At 40.6% G+C, this 17,892-nt stretch overlaps 1 protein-coding gene across 5 annotated transcripts in view; it reads right to left on the minus strand.

Annotated features, from left to right (window-relative positions):
- Positions 1 to 1,272: 1,272 nt before the first annotated feature.
- The window catches only part of LOC139391808 (heat shock factor protein 1-like), a 30,117-nt gene continuing 13,497 nt past the window's right edge, over positions 1,273 to 17,892 (minus strand). The window contains exons 5-14 of one of the 5 annotated variants that reach the window (XM_071139366.1): positions 17,768 to 17,843; positions 13,096 to 13,157; positions 12,879 to 12,987; positions 11,817 to 11,953; positions 11,064 to 11,288; positions 8,059 to 8,133; positions 7,241 to 7,346; positions 6,336 to 6,389; positions 5,590 to 5,650; positions 1,273 to 3,627 (exon numbers count right to left, since the gene is read on the minus strand). In XM_071139366.1, coding sequence (XP_070995467.1) covers positions 3,419 to 3,627; positions 5,590 to 5,650; positions 6,336 to 6,389; positions 7,241 to 7,346; positions 8,059 to 8,133; positions 11,064 to 11,288; positions 11,817 to 11,953; positions 12,879 to 12,987; positions 13,096 to 13,157; positions 17,768 to 17,843 — 1,114 coding nt within the window. In that variant the 3' untranslated portion in view covers positions 1,273 to 3,418. Of the gene's footprint in view, positions 3,631 to 5,589; positions 5,651 to 6,335; positions 6,390 to 7,240; positions 7,347 to 7,763; positions 8,134 to 11,063; positions 11,289 to 11,816; positions 11,954 to 12,878; positions 12,988 to 13,095; positions 13,158 to 17,767; positions 17,844 to 17,892 lie in introns of those variants that run through there. The other 4 variants (XM_071139365.1, XM_071139367.1, XM_071139368.1 and 1 more) reach the window with 4 other exon arrangements.

Below are 17,892 nucleotides of genomic sequence, written 5' to 3' on the forward strand. Positions count from 1 at the left end.
GCAATCCATGTGCCTGTTCAACTGATTAATCAGCCATTATTTACAACTAAAATAGAACCTTAAATGCAGTAACGTATTATGGATATGCAAATAATTTATTTCAAAACAACCATGTTTATTTAAAACATACCATACACAAAATATTGTTCTCATGCGTAATTTGGGTTTCTCAGGCTGTGCCATTGTGTTATGGTGGAACTGGTAAAAGTGCTTAACAATGTACAATTCAGCACATCAATATACTCCAATACTTCCCCTTTCTTAAAAGGAGTTAATTACAAAAAAACCCAGTTTGAACAAACTCAAAACAAACTCTGGGGGAAGTATGCGTAAATTCACAAAGTTCCTCACACTTGAACCAAGATTCAATGATTCATTTGTTTTCCTAGACAAGGATTTGACTATAAAATAATAACGCTCCAGGGAAACAGGCTTCCAGAAAATAAATGAATAGCATATGATTGATAAGACATTGGAGAATATACAGTGCATTCGGAAAGTATTCAGACCCCTTTACTTTTTTTTTTACGTTACAGGGCTCCCAAGTGACGCAGCGGTCTAAGGCACTGCAGCTCAGTGCTAGAGGTGTCACTACAGACACCCTGGTTCGATTCCAGGCTGTATCACAACCAGCCATGATTGGGAGTCCCATAGGGCAGAACACAATTGGCCCAGCATCATTCGGTTTTGGAAGGTGTACAAACAATCTACAAACAATACCCCATAATGACAAAGTGAAAACAGGTTTTTGGATGTTTATTTTTTATTTATAAAAAACTAAACAGAAATACTTTATTTACAAAAGTATTCAGACCCTTTGTTATGAGACTTAGCGCTCGGTGCATCCTGTTTCCATTGATGATCCTTGAGATGTTTCTACAACTTGATTGGAGTCCACCTGTGGTAAATTCATTTGATTGGACATGATATGGCAAGGCACACACTTGTCTATATAAGGTCTGAAGGTTGACAGTGCATGTCAGGGCAAAAACCAAGCCATGAGGTTGAAGGAATTGTCCGTAGACCTCAGAGACAGGATTGTGTCAAGGGACGGTACCAAAAAATGTCAAAAAAATGTCTGCAGCATTGAAGGTCCCCAAGAACACAGTTTCCTCCACCATTCTTAAATGCGAGCGGTTTGGAATCACCAAGACTCTTCCTACAGCTGGCCGCCCGGCCAAACTGAGCAACTGGGGGTGAAGAGCCTTGGTAAGGGAGGTGACCAAGAACCCAATGGTCACTCTGACAGAGCTCCAGAGTTCCTCTGTGGAGATGGGAGAAACTTCCAGAAGTTTGACTTTGGTTTGGCAAAAGGCACCTAAAGACTCTCAGACCATGAGAAACAAGATTCTCTGGTCAGATGAAACCAAGATTGAACTCTTTGGCCTGAATGCCAAGCGTCACATCTGGAGGAAACCTGGCACCATCCCTACGGTGAAGTATGGTGGTGGCAGCATCATGCTTTGGGGATGTTTTTCAGCAGCAGGAACTGGGAGACTAGTCAGGAATGAGGGAAGGATGAACTGGGCAAAGTATAGAGAGATCCTTGATGAAAACCTGCTCCAGAGCGCTCAGGACCTCAGACTGGGGTGAAGGTTCACCTTCCAACAGGACAACGACCCTAAGCACACAGCCAAGACAATGCAGGAGTTGCTTCGGGACAAGTCTCAATGTCCTTGAGTGGCCAAGCCAGAGCCTGGACTTGAACCCAATCAAAGATCTCTGGAGACCTGAAAATAGCTGTGCAGCGACACTCCCCATCCAACCTGACAGAGCTTGGGAGGATCTCCAGAGAAGAATGGAAGAAACTCCCCAAATACAGGTGTACCAAGTTTGTAGTGTCATACCCAATAAGACTTGAGGCTGTAATCACTGCCAAAGGTGATTCAACAAAGTAGAGAGTGAAGGGTCTGAATACTTATGTAAATGTGATATTTCAGTTTTGCATTTTTAATACATTAACAAAATACTGTTTTTGCTTTGTCATTATGGGGTATTGTCTGTAGATTGATGAGGAAAAAAACAAATGTTATCCATTTTAGAACACGGCTGCAACATAACAAAATGTGGAAAAACGTCAAGGGGTCTGAATCCTTGCCGAATGCACTGTACATGGAATCGTGCTTTAAATTCAAATCATTTCTATCCCAAAAAGCAATCCACATAATGGGATGTGCTGGCTGGTATAGAAGGATTAACCCAGGATATTATGTCAATCTCTTGTCACATACAGAAAGCATCTTAAAAGCAGTCTATTGTACACTTGTACAAAGGGCCAGTCTTAAGTCAGTGGATTTGGTTTCAAGACATGAATGCTAACTGTGAACAAAGGCAGATGGGTTATCTACTAGAAAACTCTATGCCATTCAGCTGTCTGACGTGTAATATTTTATTGACAGTTGGTCATCTAGTCTTTAAGAAAAAATGCTTAAAGAAAAAAATATGAATTGCCATTCAATACTCAATGTTTCATTATATTATTTAAAAAATCAATATGATTTTGTCATCCAGACTATGTGCATGTGAACATTGACACTTCTGAGGGCTAGAGTAAGTAGTATTTGGTGTTTTGGAGAACTCTTGTCTAAAATAAATTAATGTATGGTTCTTTAAACAACAAGTAATAAAATGAAACAATCTTAGATATGAAAGTATAACCATAAGGTGCTGAAATACCAACAGCATTCCATTATGAATTATGCAAGGGAAAATGTCAAAGAAAACACTTCCTGCATCTAATGTGAATAAAACAACATATTGGTGCAGCACAAAGATTCAAACACTTAAAAAATGATGATTAAGGTACAATCCTTATATCAATAAGTGAAAGCGGAAGAACCGAAACATTCAAAAAAAAGAAACACAAAAAACGTTTTTTATTCTCATGAAACAGTCAAGCCACATCCCTTGGATAGTGAGTCTAAAAGAACAGAGTTGACGAGAGAGAAATGATTCAGGTGGAGTCTAGTGGACCACACACACACACACACACACACACCTTTGAAATGTATTCGATCTTTACACTTGGTATAACAAAAAAAAAATATTCTGCATACTTCCACTTTTAATAATTAAAGGAGCTTGGTGAACAATGCTTAAAACTTGACCTAGTAATGATTATGATTGAGCTTTATTTGTGTCCGCCAGTAAGATCACAGATAATTCAACCCAGGAAGTCCTTTCCATGGGCTGAATAAACCATGCCAGTAGCGTAAGTCGAACATTTGGTTTGATTCATCTAAGCAAAATTCTTTCAATAAGTAGTTTAAGCCTTAAAATGAATGAAAATCAATAGCTCAGAGAATAATGAACACCATAATAATACATGTTTTAACAGGTTGATTTTTCATCATCTGTACATTAACATAATGACAAAAAAACAAAACACTGCAATACATCACTTTATAAAAAAAATGCTTTAGGATAGTTCGGGCTTGTCTGGTGCTGCTGTGTGGTAGTCGGTAGTGAGGAGCGAGATGGTAGGGTCTTCTTCAGGGTCCTGGTCCTGGGTGAAATACGAGTCCCCCTCCAGCTCCAGCAGAGTGGGGAGGTCCGCTCCGCCATTCTCATTGGTCAGTGGGTCAGTCAGTAGCATTGGCTGGGAGGTGTACTGGACCAGCTGCTTCCCTGCTTTAATCAACATAGAAAAACATGAAACTATGATCTATGAAGACAGTGAGATTTTTTTTACTTTATTTAACCTTTATTTAACTTTAACTAGGTATCTCTGGAGTTTCCATAGCCCCTTTACACTGCATGAAGTATTACATTGAAAGTGTTCATGTTTTTTCACTATGACATTTTAAAGGTTGATTCAAGTGTGTTAATTTCCGCAGTATGTATTATGTAGTACGATGAGTAGCATGCGTGGAGTATGATGGTTTTTAGGCAATCCGACTAAATCCACATAGGAATTTGTTATACATCTGTCATTCTCATTGAAACTCAAACTTAATTTAGGCAAACGGTTTAGAATTTGGTCACACTTTATTTGAATAACATAGTATCAACAAACTATCTGTTGATAAGCAACTGCTTGCTAAGGTTACGGTTGGGTTTAGAATAAGAGTCAGGGTAACAGTTAAGGTTAGGAGAGTTGAAATGTTACGGATAGTCTGTAGAGCATCTATGGACGGACTATCCAAATAAAGTATTACCTACAATTTTAAACAACCAGGAAATGTTGGAGTGTTTTCTACATATTGCAAGAAGTGACAGAGGTCTCATTATCATATTTCGCAGCATGCTTTGTTGCAGGTAGATTATTTTGAATGGTTTGTTTCAATATCTTTGTTTTGTACATTGGTCATTATTGATCTTATGGTATACAAAGAAAAATAACATACAGATTGGGTTAGTGGTTGGATTTATTGCAAGCGTTACCGAGATTGTGTAAACGGGAACAACTATCTAAGTAGTATTTTCAAATTACACCTTCCAGCCTAGCAATAACTTTGACAGCCGGTTGTGGTTCATGTAAAGTTCAGATTGTTGGATGTCCTCCTTCTGGCTTACATAAGGAATTAGATGTCATGGTAATCGGTGGTAACCTTATCATTCATTCAAATAGCACAGTGGGAAATATGCAAATTAGGCTTTAGTCTCTACAGTGTTAAAAATGTAGTAAAGTACTAAAGGGAAAATGTAGTCAGATGATTGAAATTCAAAACATAGAAAAGTGTAAAATGGCATGGGAGCATATTAAAAACACAGACAAGTGTAAAATGGCATGGGAGCACATTAAAAACACAGACAAGTGTAAAATGGCATGGGAGCCAATTAAAAACACAGACAAGTGTAAAATGGCATGGGAGAACATTAAAAACACAGACAAGTGTAAAATGGCATGGGAGCCAATTAAAAACACAGAAAGGTGTAAAATGACATGGGAGCTAATTAAAAACACAGAAAAGTGTAAAATGGCATGGGTGCCAATTAAAAACACAGAAAGCTGTACAATGGCATGGGAGCATATTAAAAACACAGAAAAGTGTAAAGTGGCATGGGAGCGAATTAAAAACACAGACAAGTGTAAAATGGCATGGGAGCATATTAAAAACACAGAAAAGTGTAAAATGGCATGGGAGCCAATTAAAAACACAGAAAAGTGTAAAATGGCAGGGGAGCCAATTAAAAACACAGAAAAGTGTAAAATGGCAGGGGAGCCAATTAAAAACACAGAAAAGTGTAAAATGGCATGGGAGCATATTAAAAACACAGACAAGTGTAAAATGGCATGGGAGCTAATTAAAAACACAGACAAGTGTAAAATGGCATGGGAGCCAATTAAAAACACAGAAAAGTGTAAAATGGCAGGGGAGCCAATTAAAAACACAGAAAAGTGTAAAATGGCAGGGGAGCCAATTAAAAACACAGACAAGTGTGAAACCACAGTAGTTTTGACTAAATGGGGTGGGACTATATAAACCCCAAACTGGTGTTGAATTTCACTCCATGGGAGTTGAATTAACTCTTGCAATTTTACTGTGTAGTAGCAGTAGTATCAGAACACGGTCACATAAAAGCAAAATTAATATTTACAAAATAATGCATAGTCAACATGATATACAGTATATTAGGAGTTTTTACCTGTGTAGTTGTCACTTCTCTCAGCCCCTTTGGGTGAATCTGATGAAAGCAAGTCCTGGATCTATAAAAACGGAGGGGGCCACAGTGTGAGACACTGACTTATTTTATGAACAATACAAAAGGAAGTAAATAGCTAAAGACACAATCCCCTTGCCCTGCTACGGCAGCAGATCTATATCCATACCCCTTCAACCCCATCTCCCAAAGACTACCCTCTGGCAAATGGTTCAGGTCAATCACGACCAAAACCTCCCGCCACCTGAACAGGTTCTTCCCTCGTGCCGTGGCCCTCACCAACCAGCCACCTTGTCTACTATGATCTTTTAATCCATGGACTATGCACCCTGCACTCTCATAGAACTGCACATTGCTCTTTGCACACAGAATTACACAATCCAGATGTTATGTACACAACGAACATCAAGCTATCACGCACCTGCCCTTTGCACCAAGCACCTCTGCACCTGCCCTTTGCACCAAGCACCTCTGCACCTGCCCTTTGCACCAAGCACCTCTGCACCTGCCCTTTGCACCAAGCACCTCTGCACCTGCCCTTTGCACCAAGCACCTCTGCATCTGCCCTTTGACAGACCCTTATATATTTCCCCTATTGTACATCACCCTGTAAATTGTTTTATCTATACATGCACAACTCATAATGTAGTCTGTAGTTTTTAGCTTGGTTTTCATTGTGTACATAGAATGTGGATTGTGTACATGCTGTGTCTAGAATCTGTCTAACTTACACAGTCAAGGCTCTCCAAGTCGAATTCAGAGCCAGGCAGGGAAGAACTGAAGAACTGAAAGACAAGTAGTTGAAGAAAATGTGATTATCCCCTGGGGTTTTTCAGCAGAATCATATCAATAATAACATTCACAAGGAATAAGACAATATACATTGAGTGTACAAAACATTAAGAACACCTTCCTAATATTGAGTTACACCCCCCTCCTCCTTTTGCCCTCAGAACATCCTCCATTCATCGGGGCATGGACTCTACAAAGTGTCGAAAGCATTCCACAGGGATGCTGGCCCATGTTGATGCCAATGCTTCCCACATTTGTGTCAAGTGGATGTCCTTTGGATGGTGCGCCATTCTTCATACACCTACTATTATACCCCGTTCAAAGGCACTTAAATATTTTGTCTTGCCCATTCACCCTCTGAATGGCACACATGTACAATCCATGTCTCAAGGCTTAAAAAATCCTTCTTTAACCTGTATCTAACTGCATCTAATTGCTGTAAATGAGAATGTGTTCTCAGTCAACTTACCTGGTAAAATATATATATATATATTTTTTTAATAAAATCCACTGATTGAAGTGGATTTAACAAGTGAAATCAATAAGGGATCATAGCTTTCACCTGGTCAGTCTGTGTCATAGAAAAATCCTGACGTTTAGTAAAACCAGTGTGCACAAACATAACACGAACCATAAACTCTATCTGTGTAGTCACAGTCACCTCACACCAAGTTGACCAACAAAGCCACAGTCCCTTTAAAAAAAAAAGTCACCTAGAAATGTCACCTAGAAATGCAGAGTGACAAACCTCACTGCACATTCTTATTTGACGAGTCACAGTGTCCCACACAGTAAATGCCTCAGCATACGGTTGTTGGGACAGACAAAGAAAGCCTGAACTTACTTCAAAGAGGGGTGAGGACTCGAAATTGATGGACTGCGCGTTTAGGATAGTCTGGAGGTTTTCCAGGCCATTGTCGATGCTGTCCAAATGGTCACTCAGCTCACTCCTACACCAACAAACAAAACATGGTTCATATTTATACGTTTCTGAAGATCTCCCTGACTAAACACGCATTAAAGCAAATTAGCGGTTTAAAACAAATGGTAGTAAAATCACCCAACACAACTCATTTCATATGAGCAACAGAAGCCATTGGAACAGCGCTGAGTGGGCCACACAATCACCGAGTTGTGAGCCTGATCCCCAGAACGTGGAATAGTCTGCCTTTCCCCTACAGTTCACTGGGCCTGCCACATTAAAACACACTCACAGAATGATTGACCTTTGACCTAAATAGAGGGTAGCATTTGGGGTTGTGCAGATAGATTAACATTTGGACAAAACATGCTCAATCAGGTGTTTTTTCAAGCCTGTGTGTTCAAAACATGATCAATTATCAATAATGATGTTCTCAGTTGGTGCCAAATACTGAGACCTATCAAATATTGAGACGCACTATCTGTTTGTAGACCAAGAGTACAGGTTGTCACATCCAGGGATAGGGCAAATTATTAGAAATTATACGCAATAATGACTGATCTAATATATTTGCTCAATATAGACATCACTTTGTTAATTTCTCTCATTACACACAGGCTTGACAGATTGTTTTCTGGACTTGTTGCTGGTGGCAATGTCAGGTACAGGCAGCAGCGTCAAACAAGTGTTCTGGGGGGAGGACAACATAACAGGGTTTGTGGGACAACTGAAATGCTAACCCTGGGTGAGGTCTGAGGTGTAGAGTCGAGGAGGGGCTGGGGAAGAGGCGAGAGACCTCTGACATCTGTGTAGAACTGAAAAGATAAAAGCACAACAGCTGGAGAGAGAGGAGATCATAGCACTACTACACACTGCACCCCATAGGTTGACTAGAGCCCAGGAATGGGGATCACATTGGCTACTCGGCTTCTCATTGGCTGAAAATAAGAATAAGGGCAGAAAGGAAGAGGCAAAGCAAGAGGTTTCCACTCTCGCCAAAATCTGTTCAAAATAAACCCAATGTGTTTCCATGGGCTTATTTTGGACCTAAGTTTGTCGACGACTTCCATTGGGCGGAGACATGAGCATCTCATCATTATATACTGATCTCTGATAAGGGGCATTGGTACCACAGGAAAAGGGACGTTGAATGGCAGCTGGTTTAAAATGGAATCTTGCTGAAAAAAATATTAAGCCACAACATACAGTGCCTTCAGAAAGTATTTACACCCCTTGACTTTTTGTTGTTGTTACAGCCTGAATTTAAAATGAATTAAAATGTAGATTTTGTGTCACTGATCTACACACAATACCCCATAATGTCAAAGTGGAATTTTGTTTGCGGAATATTTTCAAAATACAAAATGAGAAGCTGAAATGTTTTAAGTCAATAGGTATTCAACCCCTTTGTTATGGCAAGCCTAAATTAGGTCAGGAGTAAAAATGTGCTTAAGAAATCACACAATAAGTTGCATGGACTCATTATGTGCTCAATAATAGAGGTTCAAAATATTTTTGAATGACTACCTAATCTCTGTACCCCACACACAATTATCTGTAAGGTCCCTCATTTGAGCAGTGCATTTCAAACACAGATTCAACCACAAAAAACAGATATTTTTTTCTCAAATCCTCGCAAAGACTGATAGATGTGTAAAAACACTGAATGTCCCTTTAAGCATGGTGAAGTTATTAATTAGGCTTTGGATAGTGTATCAACACACCCAGTCACTACAAAGACACAGGTGCCCTTCCTAATTCACCTGATGGCGAGGAAGGAAACTGCTCAGGGATTCTCATGAGGCCATTGATGATTTTAAAACAGTTACAGAGTTTGTTGGTTGTGATGAGAAAACTGAGGATGGATTAACAACATTGTAGTTACTAACCTAAATGAAAAGAAGAAAGCCTGTACAGAACACAAATATTCCAAAACATGCATCCTTAAGTGCAACAAGGCACTTAAGTTATACTGCAAAACATGTGGTAAAGAAATTAACTTTATGTACTGAATACAAAGTGTTATGTTTGAGAAAAACCCAACATAACATCACTGATTACCACTCTTCATATTTTCAAGCATTGTGGTGCCTGCATCATGGTATGGGTATGCTTGTCATTGGCAAGGATTAGGGAGGTTTTATTGGGGATAAAAAGAAACAGAATACAACTAAGCACAGGCAAATCCTAGATGAAAACCTGGTCCAGTCTGCTTTCCAACAGACACTGGGAGACTAATTCACTTTCAGCAGGACAATAACCTTAAACACAAGACCAAATATACACTGGAGTCTCTTAACTAAACAACATTGGATGTTCCAGGCCTAGTTACAGTTTTGACAAAAATTGGCTAGAAAATCTATTATTTTATATATATTTTTACCTTTATTTAACTAGTCAAGTCAGTTAAGAACAAATTCTTATTTTCAATGACGGCCTAGGAACAGTGGCAAGACTTAGAAATATATTTCTAGCAATGATCAACAATCAACTTGACAGTGCTTGAAGAATTTAAAAAAATGATAACAGGAAACATATTGTATAATCCAGGTATGGAATGCTCTTAGACACTTGCCTAAACATACTTACAGCTTTAAATTGCTGCAAAAGGTGATTCTAATGTTTTTTTCACGGGGGGGGGGTTATATCTACGTAATCAAGCTATATATTAGTCTTTTATTTTTCATGAATCATGAATAAATGTTTGAATTTTTCTTCCACTTTGACAAGAGTATTTTGAGTAGATCGTTGACCAAAATTGACAATTAAATCTATTTTAGTCCCCCTTTGTAACACAACAAAATGTGGGAAAAGTATAGGGGTGTGAATACTTTCTGAAGGCACTGTATGTAATGTACAGTCTAGGTTCCATTAGAGAGTACGATTTCTAGAAAATAAAAAACAATTTTAACTCATCTCAACAGTGACACAGAAGTCAATGACTGAGACAACATCAAGAAAGGAAAAAAGAAAAAGGTAAAAAGTTGAAAATTGCATTTCTCTGCCCATAAATCTACACATCTGTAGATTAAGATTTACAGCATTAGTTTGATTAAACGGCAAGTAACTTATTATGTACAGCTAGTAGCAACAGTCAGGATCCTAAAACTAAAAAGCCAAGATGAAATGCAATAAATCAACAGAACTATGTCTAAAATGCCAACGAATAACATGTTTGTTTTAAAATAATTTGTCTAGTCTTTGAAGTGTATACTTAGCAAAACCAGAGAAAGGCCAGTGGGATGTGTATGTAGAGCTTGTTGAACGATGGTGTGTATTAAACTAGCATAAAGCGCTAACAGCTGCCTAAACTGTTCATCAGTGGAGGAGCTTCTCTGAATCCCTAGCACATCCTCTTGATGCAATGTGACGTGATACACACAGAGATGGTTGAGCATGGGGAGAAGCATAGGGCAATAGGCTGGCTGCAGACATCCACTGGCATGCGACGACTGATTATCAAGGCAATGAAACGCTAGCGTGATGCAAGTGGATCTTAAGCTATGGAAAAACCGCAATGACGAATAGTGAAAAGCAGCAGGTGGCCTTCCAATCGCCGCAGTGTGTTTTAGGCAATTAGATTGACAAGGAATCCTTTAAGGGGAAGTGAACAAATTAACACGACTGTAGAAGAGGAGAATTAGGCTCATTGTGGTCATATCTGTTGACCTGTGCTAGGTGGGAGGGACTGAGGGACAGACTGGCAGTGGGACCTGATCACGATGACATCATGGGAATCACTCACTTGTCTAGACAGGCGAGGCTGAGACACTTTTGCTCCGTAGGGGTCGTTGGGGCAGGGGACGCGTTAGGCTCGTTGCTCTCCTGCAGGATGGAGTTGATGAAGGTGATGGGGGACAGGGGAGTGTCTACCTGGACTCCTGCCCCACCGATCACGGCCTCGGCCGGACAGACCTCCTCCAACACGGGACTGGACGGCTCCTCCTTTATGTGGACCAATGGGCTCGTGCTGAAGACAGGAAGAGAAATGGGGTAATTTAGTTTATTCTTGGATAGTTGGTATGGGGTCAGGAATTGTTCCTGAATCCTGACTTGACCAGGAAAAGCTTTAGGCCTTAGTTCAGGGTTCCCCAACTGGCGGCCCGTGGGTGATTTTATTTGCCTATCAAATCAACTCCAAGTGATTTTCATTTTGGAAATTGGTTCCAAAGTAATCCCACGCATAATAGGTATGAAAATCGTATACAAATGAAGCAAGGTTTGAATTTATTTTAATTTAATTTTACCTTTATTTAACTAGGCAAGTCAGTTAAGAACAAATTCTTATTTTCAATGACGGCCTAGGAACAGTGGGTTAACTGCCTTGTTCAGTGGCAGAACGACAGATTTGTACCTTGTCAGCTCGGGGATTTGAACTTGCAACCTTTCGGTTACTAGTCCAACGCTCTAACCACTAGGCTACCCTGCCGCCCCGGAAACAAAAAAAACAACAAACACATTTAACAGATGGTTGATGAAATGAGGCAAGCTCACTAACCTTTCCTCTACCCACTCATTAGTGACCTCCACAGGGCTGGCCTGTGCCAGGTCGGTGACGTCAGAGATTATGGGGCCGTTGTTAAGAGACGGCTCTGCCGTGAAGAGACCGGTACTGGTGAATGGTGCGCCTGAGGCCTGGGAAGATGACACACATTCACATACATACTACAGCTGTACTGACATCCTAACAAGATCAGTTGAATTTTTTTGTTTTTTTAAAATACTTTTTTTGTACCCCTTGTTCTCCCCAATTTTGTGATATCCAAATTGGTCATTAGTCTTGTCCCGTCGCTGCAACTCCCCTACGGACTCGGGAGAGACGAAGGTCGAGAGCCAATCGTCCTCCGAAACACGATCCTGCCAAGCCGCACTGCTTCTTGACACACTGCAGTATCTGGAAGCCAGCAGCACCAATGTGTCAGAGGAAACACCGTACAGCTGGCGACCGAAGTCAGTGTGCATATGCCCGGCCCAACACAAGGAGTCGCTAGATCGCGATGGGACAAGGACATCCTGGCCGGCCAAAACTTCCCCTAACCCGGACGACAATGGGCCAATTGTGAGCCACCTCATGGGTCTCCCGGTCTCGGCCGGCTGCGTCACAGCCTAGGATCGAACCCGGGTCTGTAGTGACGCCATTGACTACGGCGCCACTCGGGAGGCCCTCTAACAAGATCAGATGCGTAACACAAGCTCAATAACAACACACCTTTCTTAGTGGCGCTCCAGAGACCACACCTCTGAATGAACTAGCTTACCTCTGTCTGGTTAAAAGACCAATAAACTTAAAAAGTGACTTACAGTAAGTCCTCAGGTCTGAGATATGAATTAGCCATCTGTGACTGATGAAGTATTTTCTGGAGATTGTCACCATTTTGTGTACTTACCTCACTAGCCTACATCAAAACACGCCTTACAAATCAAGTTGTCCATATCATAACTCAATTGTAAAGTACAGCTGTAAGCAATAGCATCAACTGTGAATTCACTCAGCCCGAGTTCCACTTCTACCACAGGGAGGTGCCAAGCTCGGCTAGGTTCCCGGTGATGCTGAACTCACGGAGATAGCAGGCGAGCCCTGCAGCGAGGCCTGAAGATGTTCCAGAGAGTACTGCCTGCTGAACTTGGGCAAGGAGTGGGCGGAGCTGCTGTCATTCAGCATCAGGGGACTTTAGTAGTTCCATAGAGAGGAGACACAAGACAAGAGTCAAACACTCACAACCCTTTACTGGTTCACTATTTGACTGAATGTGCGGTAGCAATGTTAAATGACTTGCATCTTTCTCTTCATCCCCAGGACTCTGTTGGACTGCACCAGGGTCACTAGGAACTGGATGAGCTGTGGGAGACAGACACAGTTAGCAGTAGAGCTGGGTGATATTGGCAAATTTCACGATAAATAGAAGTATACATTTCTAACATTAAATTTGCACCGGTTAGCCTACTTTTGTATATTGCCGTACCCTTATAACGTCTACTAATAGTTTGAATGCTTTAACTATCAATTGAACCGTTAGCAAATGGTTGGTATGGTCTGTGTCAACATTCGGTTTATCGTCCCAGCTCTAGTTAGCAGGAGATGATTGGTTGATTTATTTGACCATTTAAAATCCACATATACACCCAGACACCAATGCAATGACAGTACAGGGTTGATTCTGGATCAAAAAAGGGCTTAGGTGGTGGGCGCGGCGATGGGCAGTTTGCCCGGCAGACTTTTTTTGGCTCCCCCATCCTGGCAGTGTAGAGAATTTTGGGGCATTTTTAAGCCAACTCTCTGCAATTCTACACATTTCTCCATGGGGCTGAGATACATTTTTGGAGTTTTAAAGCTAATTTCCTGCAACTCTATGCATTTTGCCATGGCTAGCGCTGTGTTTTTTTGTTGCTCAAACATAATATCAAATTCATTGTTTAAAAAAATCTAAATTCGCCTTGACTGTCTAGATTATATTATCAAAAAATACAGTACCAAAAGTTTGGACACACCTAGGATTTTTCCACATTGTAGAATAATAGTGAAGACAACAAACCTATGAAATAAAACATATGGAATCATGTAGTAAGCAAAAAAGTGTTAAACAAATCAAAATATATTTTATATAATTTGAAATTCTTCAAAGTAGCCACCCTTTGCCTTGATGACATTTTTGCACACTCTTGGCATTCTCTTAACCAGCTTCATGAGGTAGTCACCTGGAATGCATTTCAATTAACAGGTGTGCCTTGTTGAAAGTTAATTTGAGCATGAGCACACCCACAAAGCAGCTTAACCATAGTCTGGGGAGCCAGGCTTTAAGAGCCAGGTGGAGGGGCAGGGTCTTTATAGACTGCACTAAAAAAGCTGAATAAACACAGCGCGCTAAGATCTTTCAATAGCCATTAACTTAACAAAATAACTCCCCGGATAATGACGACAATGGCGACATCGTGTGGAATCTGTAGGAATTGCATGCAGGTCCATAATTAATTTTGTGCCCTTTTAACAATCCATGAAAGTGACGCATGGATATTATTTTTAGCTTTCAGTGAGCAGTTTTTCTTGCGCTTTTTGATGAAACACACGATCTGTTATAGTCACAGCCGTGATTTAACCAGTTTTAGAAACTTCAGAGTGTTTTCTATCCACACATACTAATCATATGCATATACTATATTCCTGGCATGAGTAGCAGGACGCTGAAAAGTTGCGCGATTTTTAACAGAATGTTCGAAAAAGGAGGGGGTAGGCTTTAGTTGGTTGCAAACCACCATAAAAAGTCAAAAGAAGAAGAAACCTGAAGGAAGAGAGATAATTACAAATGAACTCGGTTCACCATTTTATCTGTGGATTAATTGTCGGATTAGAGGACCTTGTGCATCAGGTCAATTAACAACCCAATGATTATATCCCAGGACAAATTAGCAACAGTAGCAACAGCAAGCTAGCTAGCTAAATTGCAATACATGTTTAATGCTTTTTGACCTGTCCACAAATGAATATAGTTGGTTCAGAGTTCATTTAGATATTTCAACCTGCGTGTCCTGATTGCATCTGGTGTGGGTGGACAATACCAACATGCAAGCGGTGTGGTCAGCATGTTAGAGTTACCAGCCTCAGAAATTGCAGCCCAAATAAATGCTTTACAGAGTTCAAGTAACAGACACATCTCAACGTCAATTGTTCAGAAAAGACTGCATGAATCAGGCTTTCATGGTCGAATTGCTGCAAAGAAAGCACTACTAAAGGACACCAATAATAAGAAGAGACTTGCTTGGGCCAAGAAACACAAGCAATGGACATTAGACCACTGGAAATCTGTCCTTTGGTCTGATGAATCCAAATTTGAGATTTTGGGTCCAACCACCGCATCTTTGTGAGACACAGAGTAGGTGAACAGATGATCTCCGCATGTATGGTTCCCACCCTGAAGCATGGAGGAGGAGGTGGTGGTGTGATGGTGCTTTGATGGTGACACGGTCTGTGATTTATTTACAATTCAAGGCACACATAAACAGCATGGCTACCACTGCATTCTGCAGCCAAACGCCATCCCATCTGGTTTGCACTTAGTGAGACTATCATTTGTTTTTCAACAGAAAAATGAAGCGACACACCTCCAGGCTGTGTAAGGGCTATTTGACCAAGGAGAGTGATGGAGTGCTGCATCAGATGATCTGGCCGCCACAATCACCTAACCTCAAACCAACTGAGATGGTTTTGGATGAGTTGGACCGCAGATTAAAAGGAAAAGCAGTCAACAACTGCTCAGTATAATAAAACTAATAGAATAAAAAGGAAACTTTTACATCTTCCTAAGTCTGAGGGTGGTTTTAACCTTCCAGATTTGGAATTGCATAAACTCGATACTCAAGGCTTATACTTGTGACATATAGTTAAACGCACTAAAAAGGAACAATGGGTACATATTGAAGATGTGGATGCTCATCCAAAGAATATTTTTTACATGTCTATTTTCAAAGGATAAAGCTAAGAACATTAACAATTTCATAGTTAAACACTGTAACAATTTCATAGTTAAAAACACTAACAATTTCATAGTTAAAAACACTGTAACAACTTCATTGTTAAAAACACTAACAATTTCATAGTTAAAAACACTAACAATTTCATAGTTAAAAAACACTGTAACAACATGGAAGAAAATAAAAAGCATTCTACAAGAACCAATGTGACTTCCTAAAAACACAACCCTATGGAACATTCCTTGGATAGCTTTAAAGGATTCACTGATAAATTGGTCCACATGGAAAACTAAAGGCATAGCAATTGTAAATGACATGGTAACAGGAAATACATTCATTTCCATGTCAGAATTAAAAAGTAATTTTGGACAGACCAATGTAGATAGTATCAGATACATGCCACATAAAAGTTATATATCACAAAATTTGGATTAGAAACGTGTTGGACATTAGAGCAGCCTTGAGGGAATCGTATTTGAGACAGAAAGGGGTATTCATACGATAGGGAAGATATACAAAACCTTGCAGAGAGCATATCCAACTGACAATCTCTTAGAAAAAAATATAAAATACTGGAACCAAGACTTCAGGAGAACTGATGTTGGCACAAGATGGAGGGAGAGTTGGAGCATAACTAACAAAATTACATTTAACAACAATGTACCCTTAATCCAGTATAAACCAATGTTAATTATACAAGAGACAAAATTCACCAATGCTACAGCACAACGTCAGAGTCATGTCTTAAGTGTAAAACTATTAATGACTCAATAATCCATGCTCTCTGGGAATGCTATAGTCTCCGGAAGTTGTGGGCGGAGCTAGAAAGTTGGTATTACAATGTAAACTTATTTTTAATCCGTCTGTCTGCATATTTCAAGACATGCCATATAGGGATGTCGTGAGATACCCAATGGGTTGGACGATTCTCTTGTCGTCACTCATCTTGAAAAAATGTATACTAAAAACTTGGAAATCAATCCGCCATCATTGATACAATGGAAAACTCTAATGATGTATTATTTAAATATTGAAAGTGTGTGGGCTACGGAGAGAAACAAAATGGTGCCGTTTCAGTCCATGTGCAGCCAAACTGAGCAATCGGGGGAGCAGGGCCTTGATCAGGTAGGTGACCAAGAACCTGATGGTCATTCTGATAGAGCTCCAGAGTTCATATGTGGAGATGGGAGAACCTTCTAGAAGAACAACCATCTCTGCAGCACTCCACCAACCAGGCTTCATGGTAGAGTTGCCAGACGGAAGCCACTCAGTGAAAGGTACATGACAGCCCGCTTGGAGTTTGCTAAAAGGCACCTAAAGACTCTCAGACCATGAAAAACAAGATTCTTTGATCTGATGAAACCAAGATTGAACTCTTTGGTCTTAATGCCCAGTGTCACATCTGGAGGAAACCTGGCACCATCCCTACGGTGAAGCATGGTGGTGGCAGCATCATGCTGTGGGGATTTTCTTCAATGGCAGGGACTGGGAGACTAGTCAGGATCTAGGAAAGATGAATGGAGCAAAATACAAAGAGATCCTTGATGAAAACCTGCTCGAGAGCGTTCAGGACCTCAGACTGAGGCGAAGGTTCACCTTCCAACAGGACAACGACCTGCACACAGCCTAGACAATGCAGGAGTGGCTTCGGCACAAGTCTACGAATGTCCTTGAGTGGCCCAGCCAGAGTCTGGACTTGAACATCTCTGGAGAGACCTGAAAATAGCTGTGCAGTGACACTCCCCATCCAACCTGACAGAGCTTGTGAGAATCTGCAGAGAAGGGGAGAAATTCCACAAATACAGGTGTGCCATACATTTTGCGTATGGGTGGAATCGAACCCACTACCCTAGCGTTACAAGCACCATGCTTCACCAAGGACCACATGTTATCACATGAATTACTATGTTGCCATAGCATAGAAGACCCAACCCCATGTTCTGTGTGGTCAGAGCAGTGGCAGGTACCGTGACTGTCTTTTACCTTGTTGACGACTTTCTGTTGCTGGGCGTGTTTCTGTCTGAGGCTGGCCACCTCCCTCCACAGAGCTTCATTCTCACTGGAAAGACAAAGGGGATACTCGTTTACAGATCAGTTAATCATTATTT

Source organism: Oncorhynchus clarkii, chromosome 32, assembly GCF_045791955.1.
Source record: "Oncorhynchus clarkii lewisi isolate Uvic-CL-2024 chromosome 32, UVic_Ocla_1.0, whole genome shotgun sequence".
NCBI lineage: Eukaryota > Metazoa > Chordata > Actinopteri > Salmoniformes > Salmonidae > Oncorhynchus > Oncorhynchus clarkii.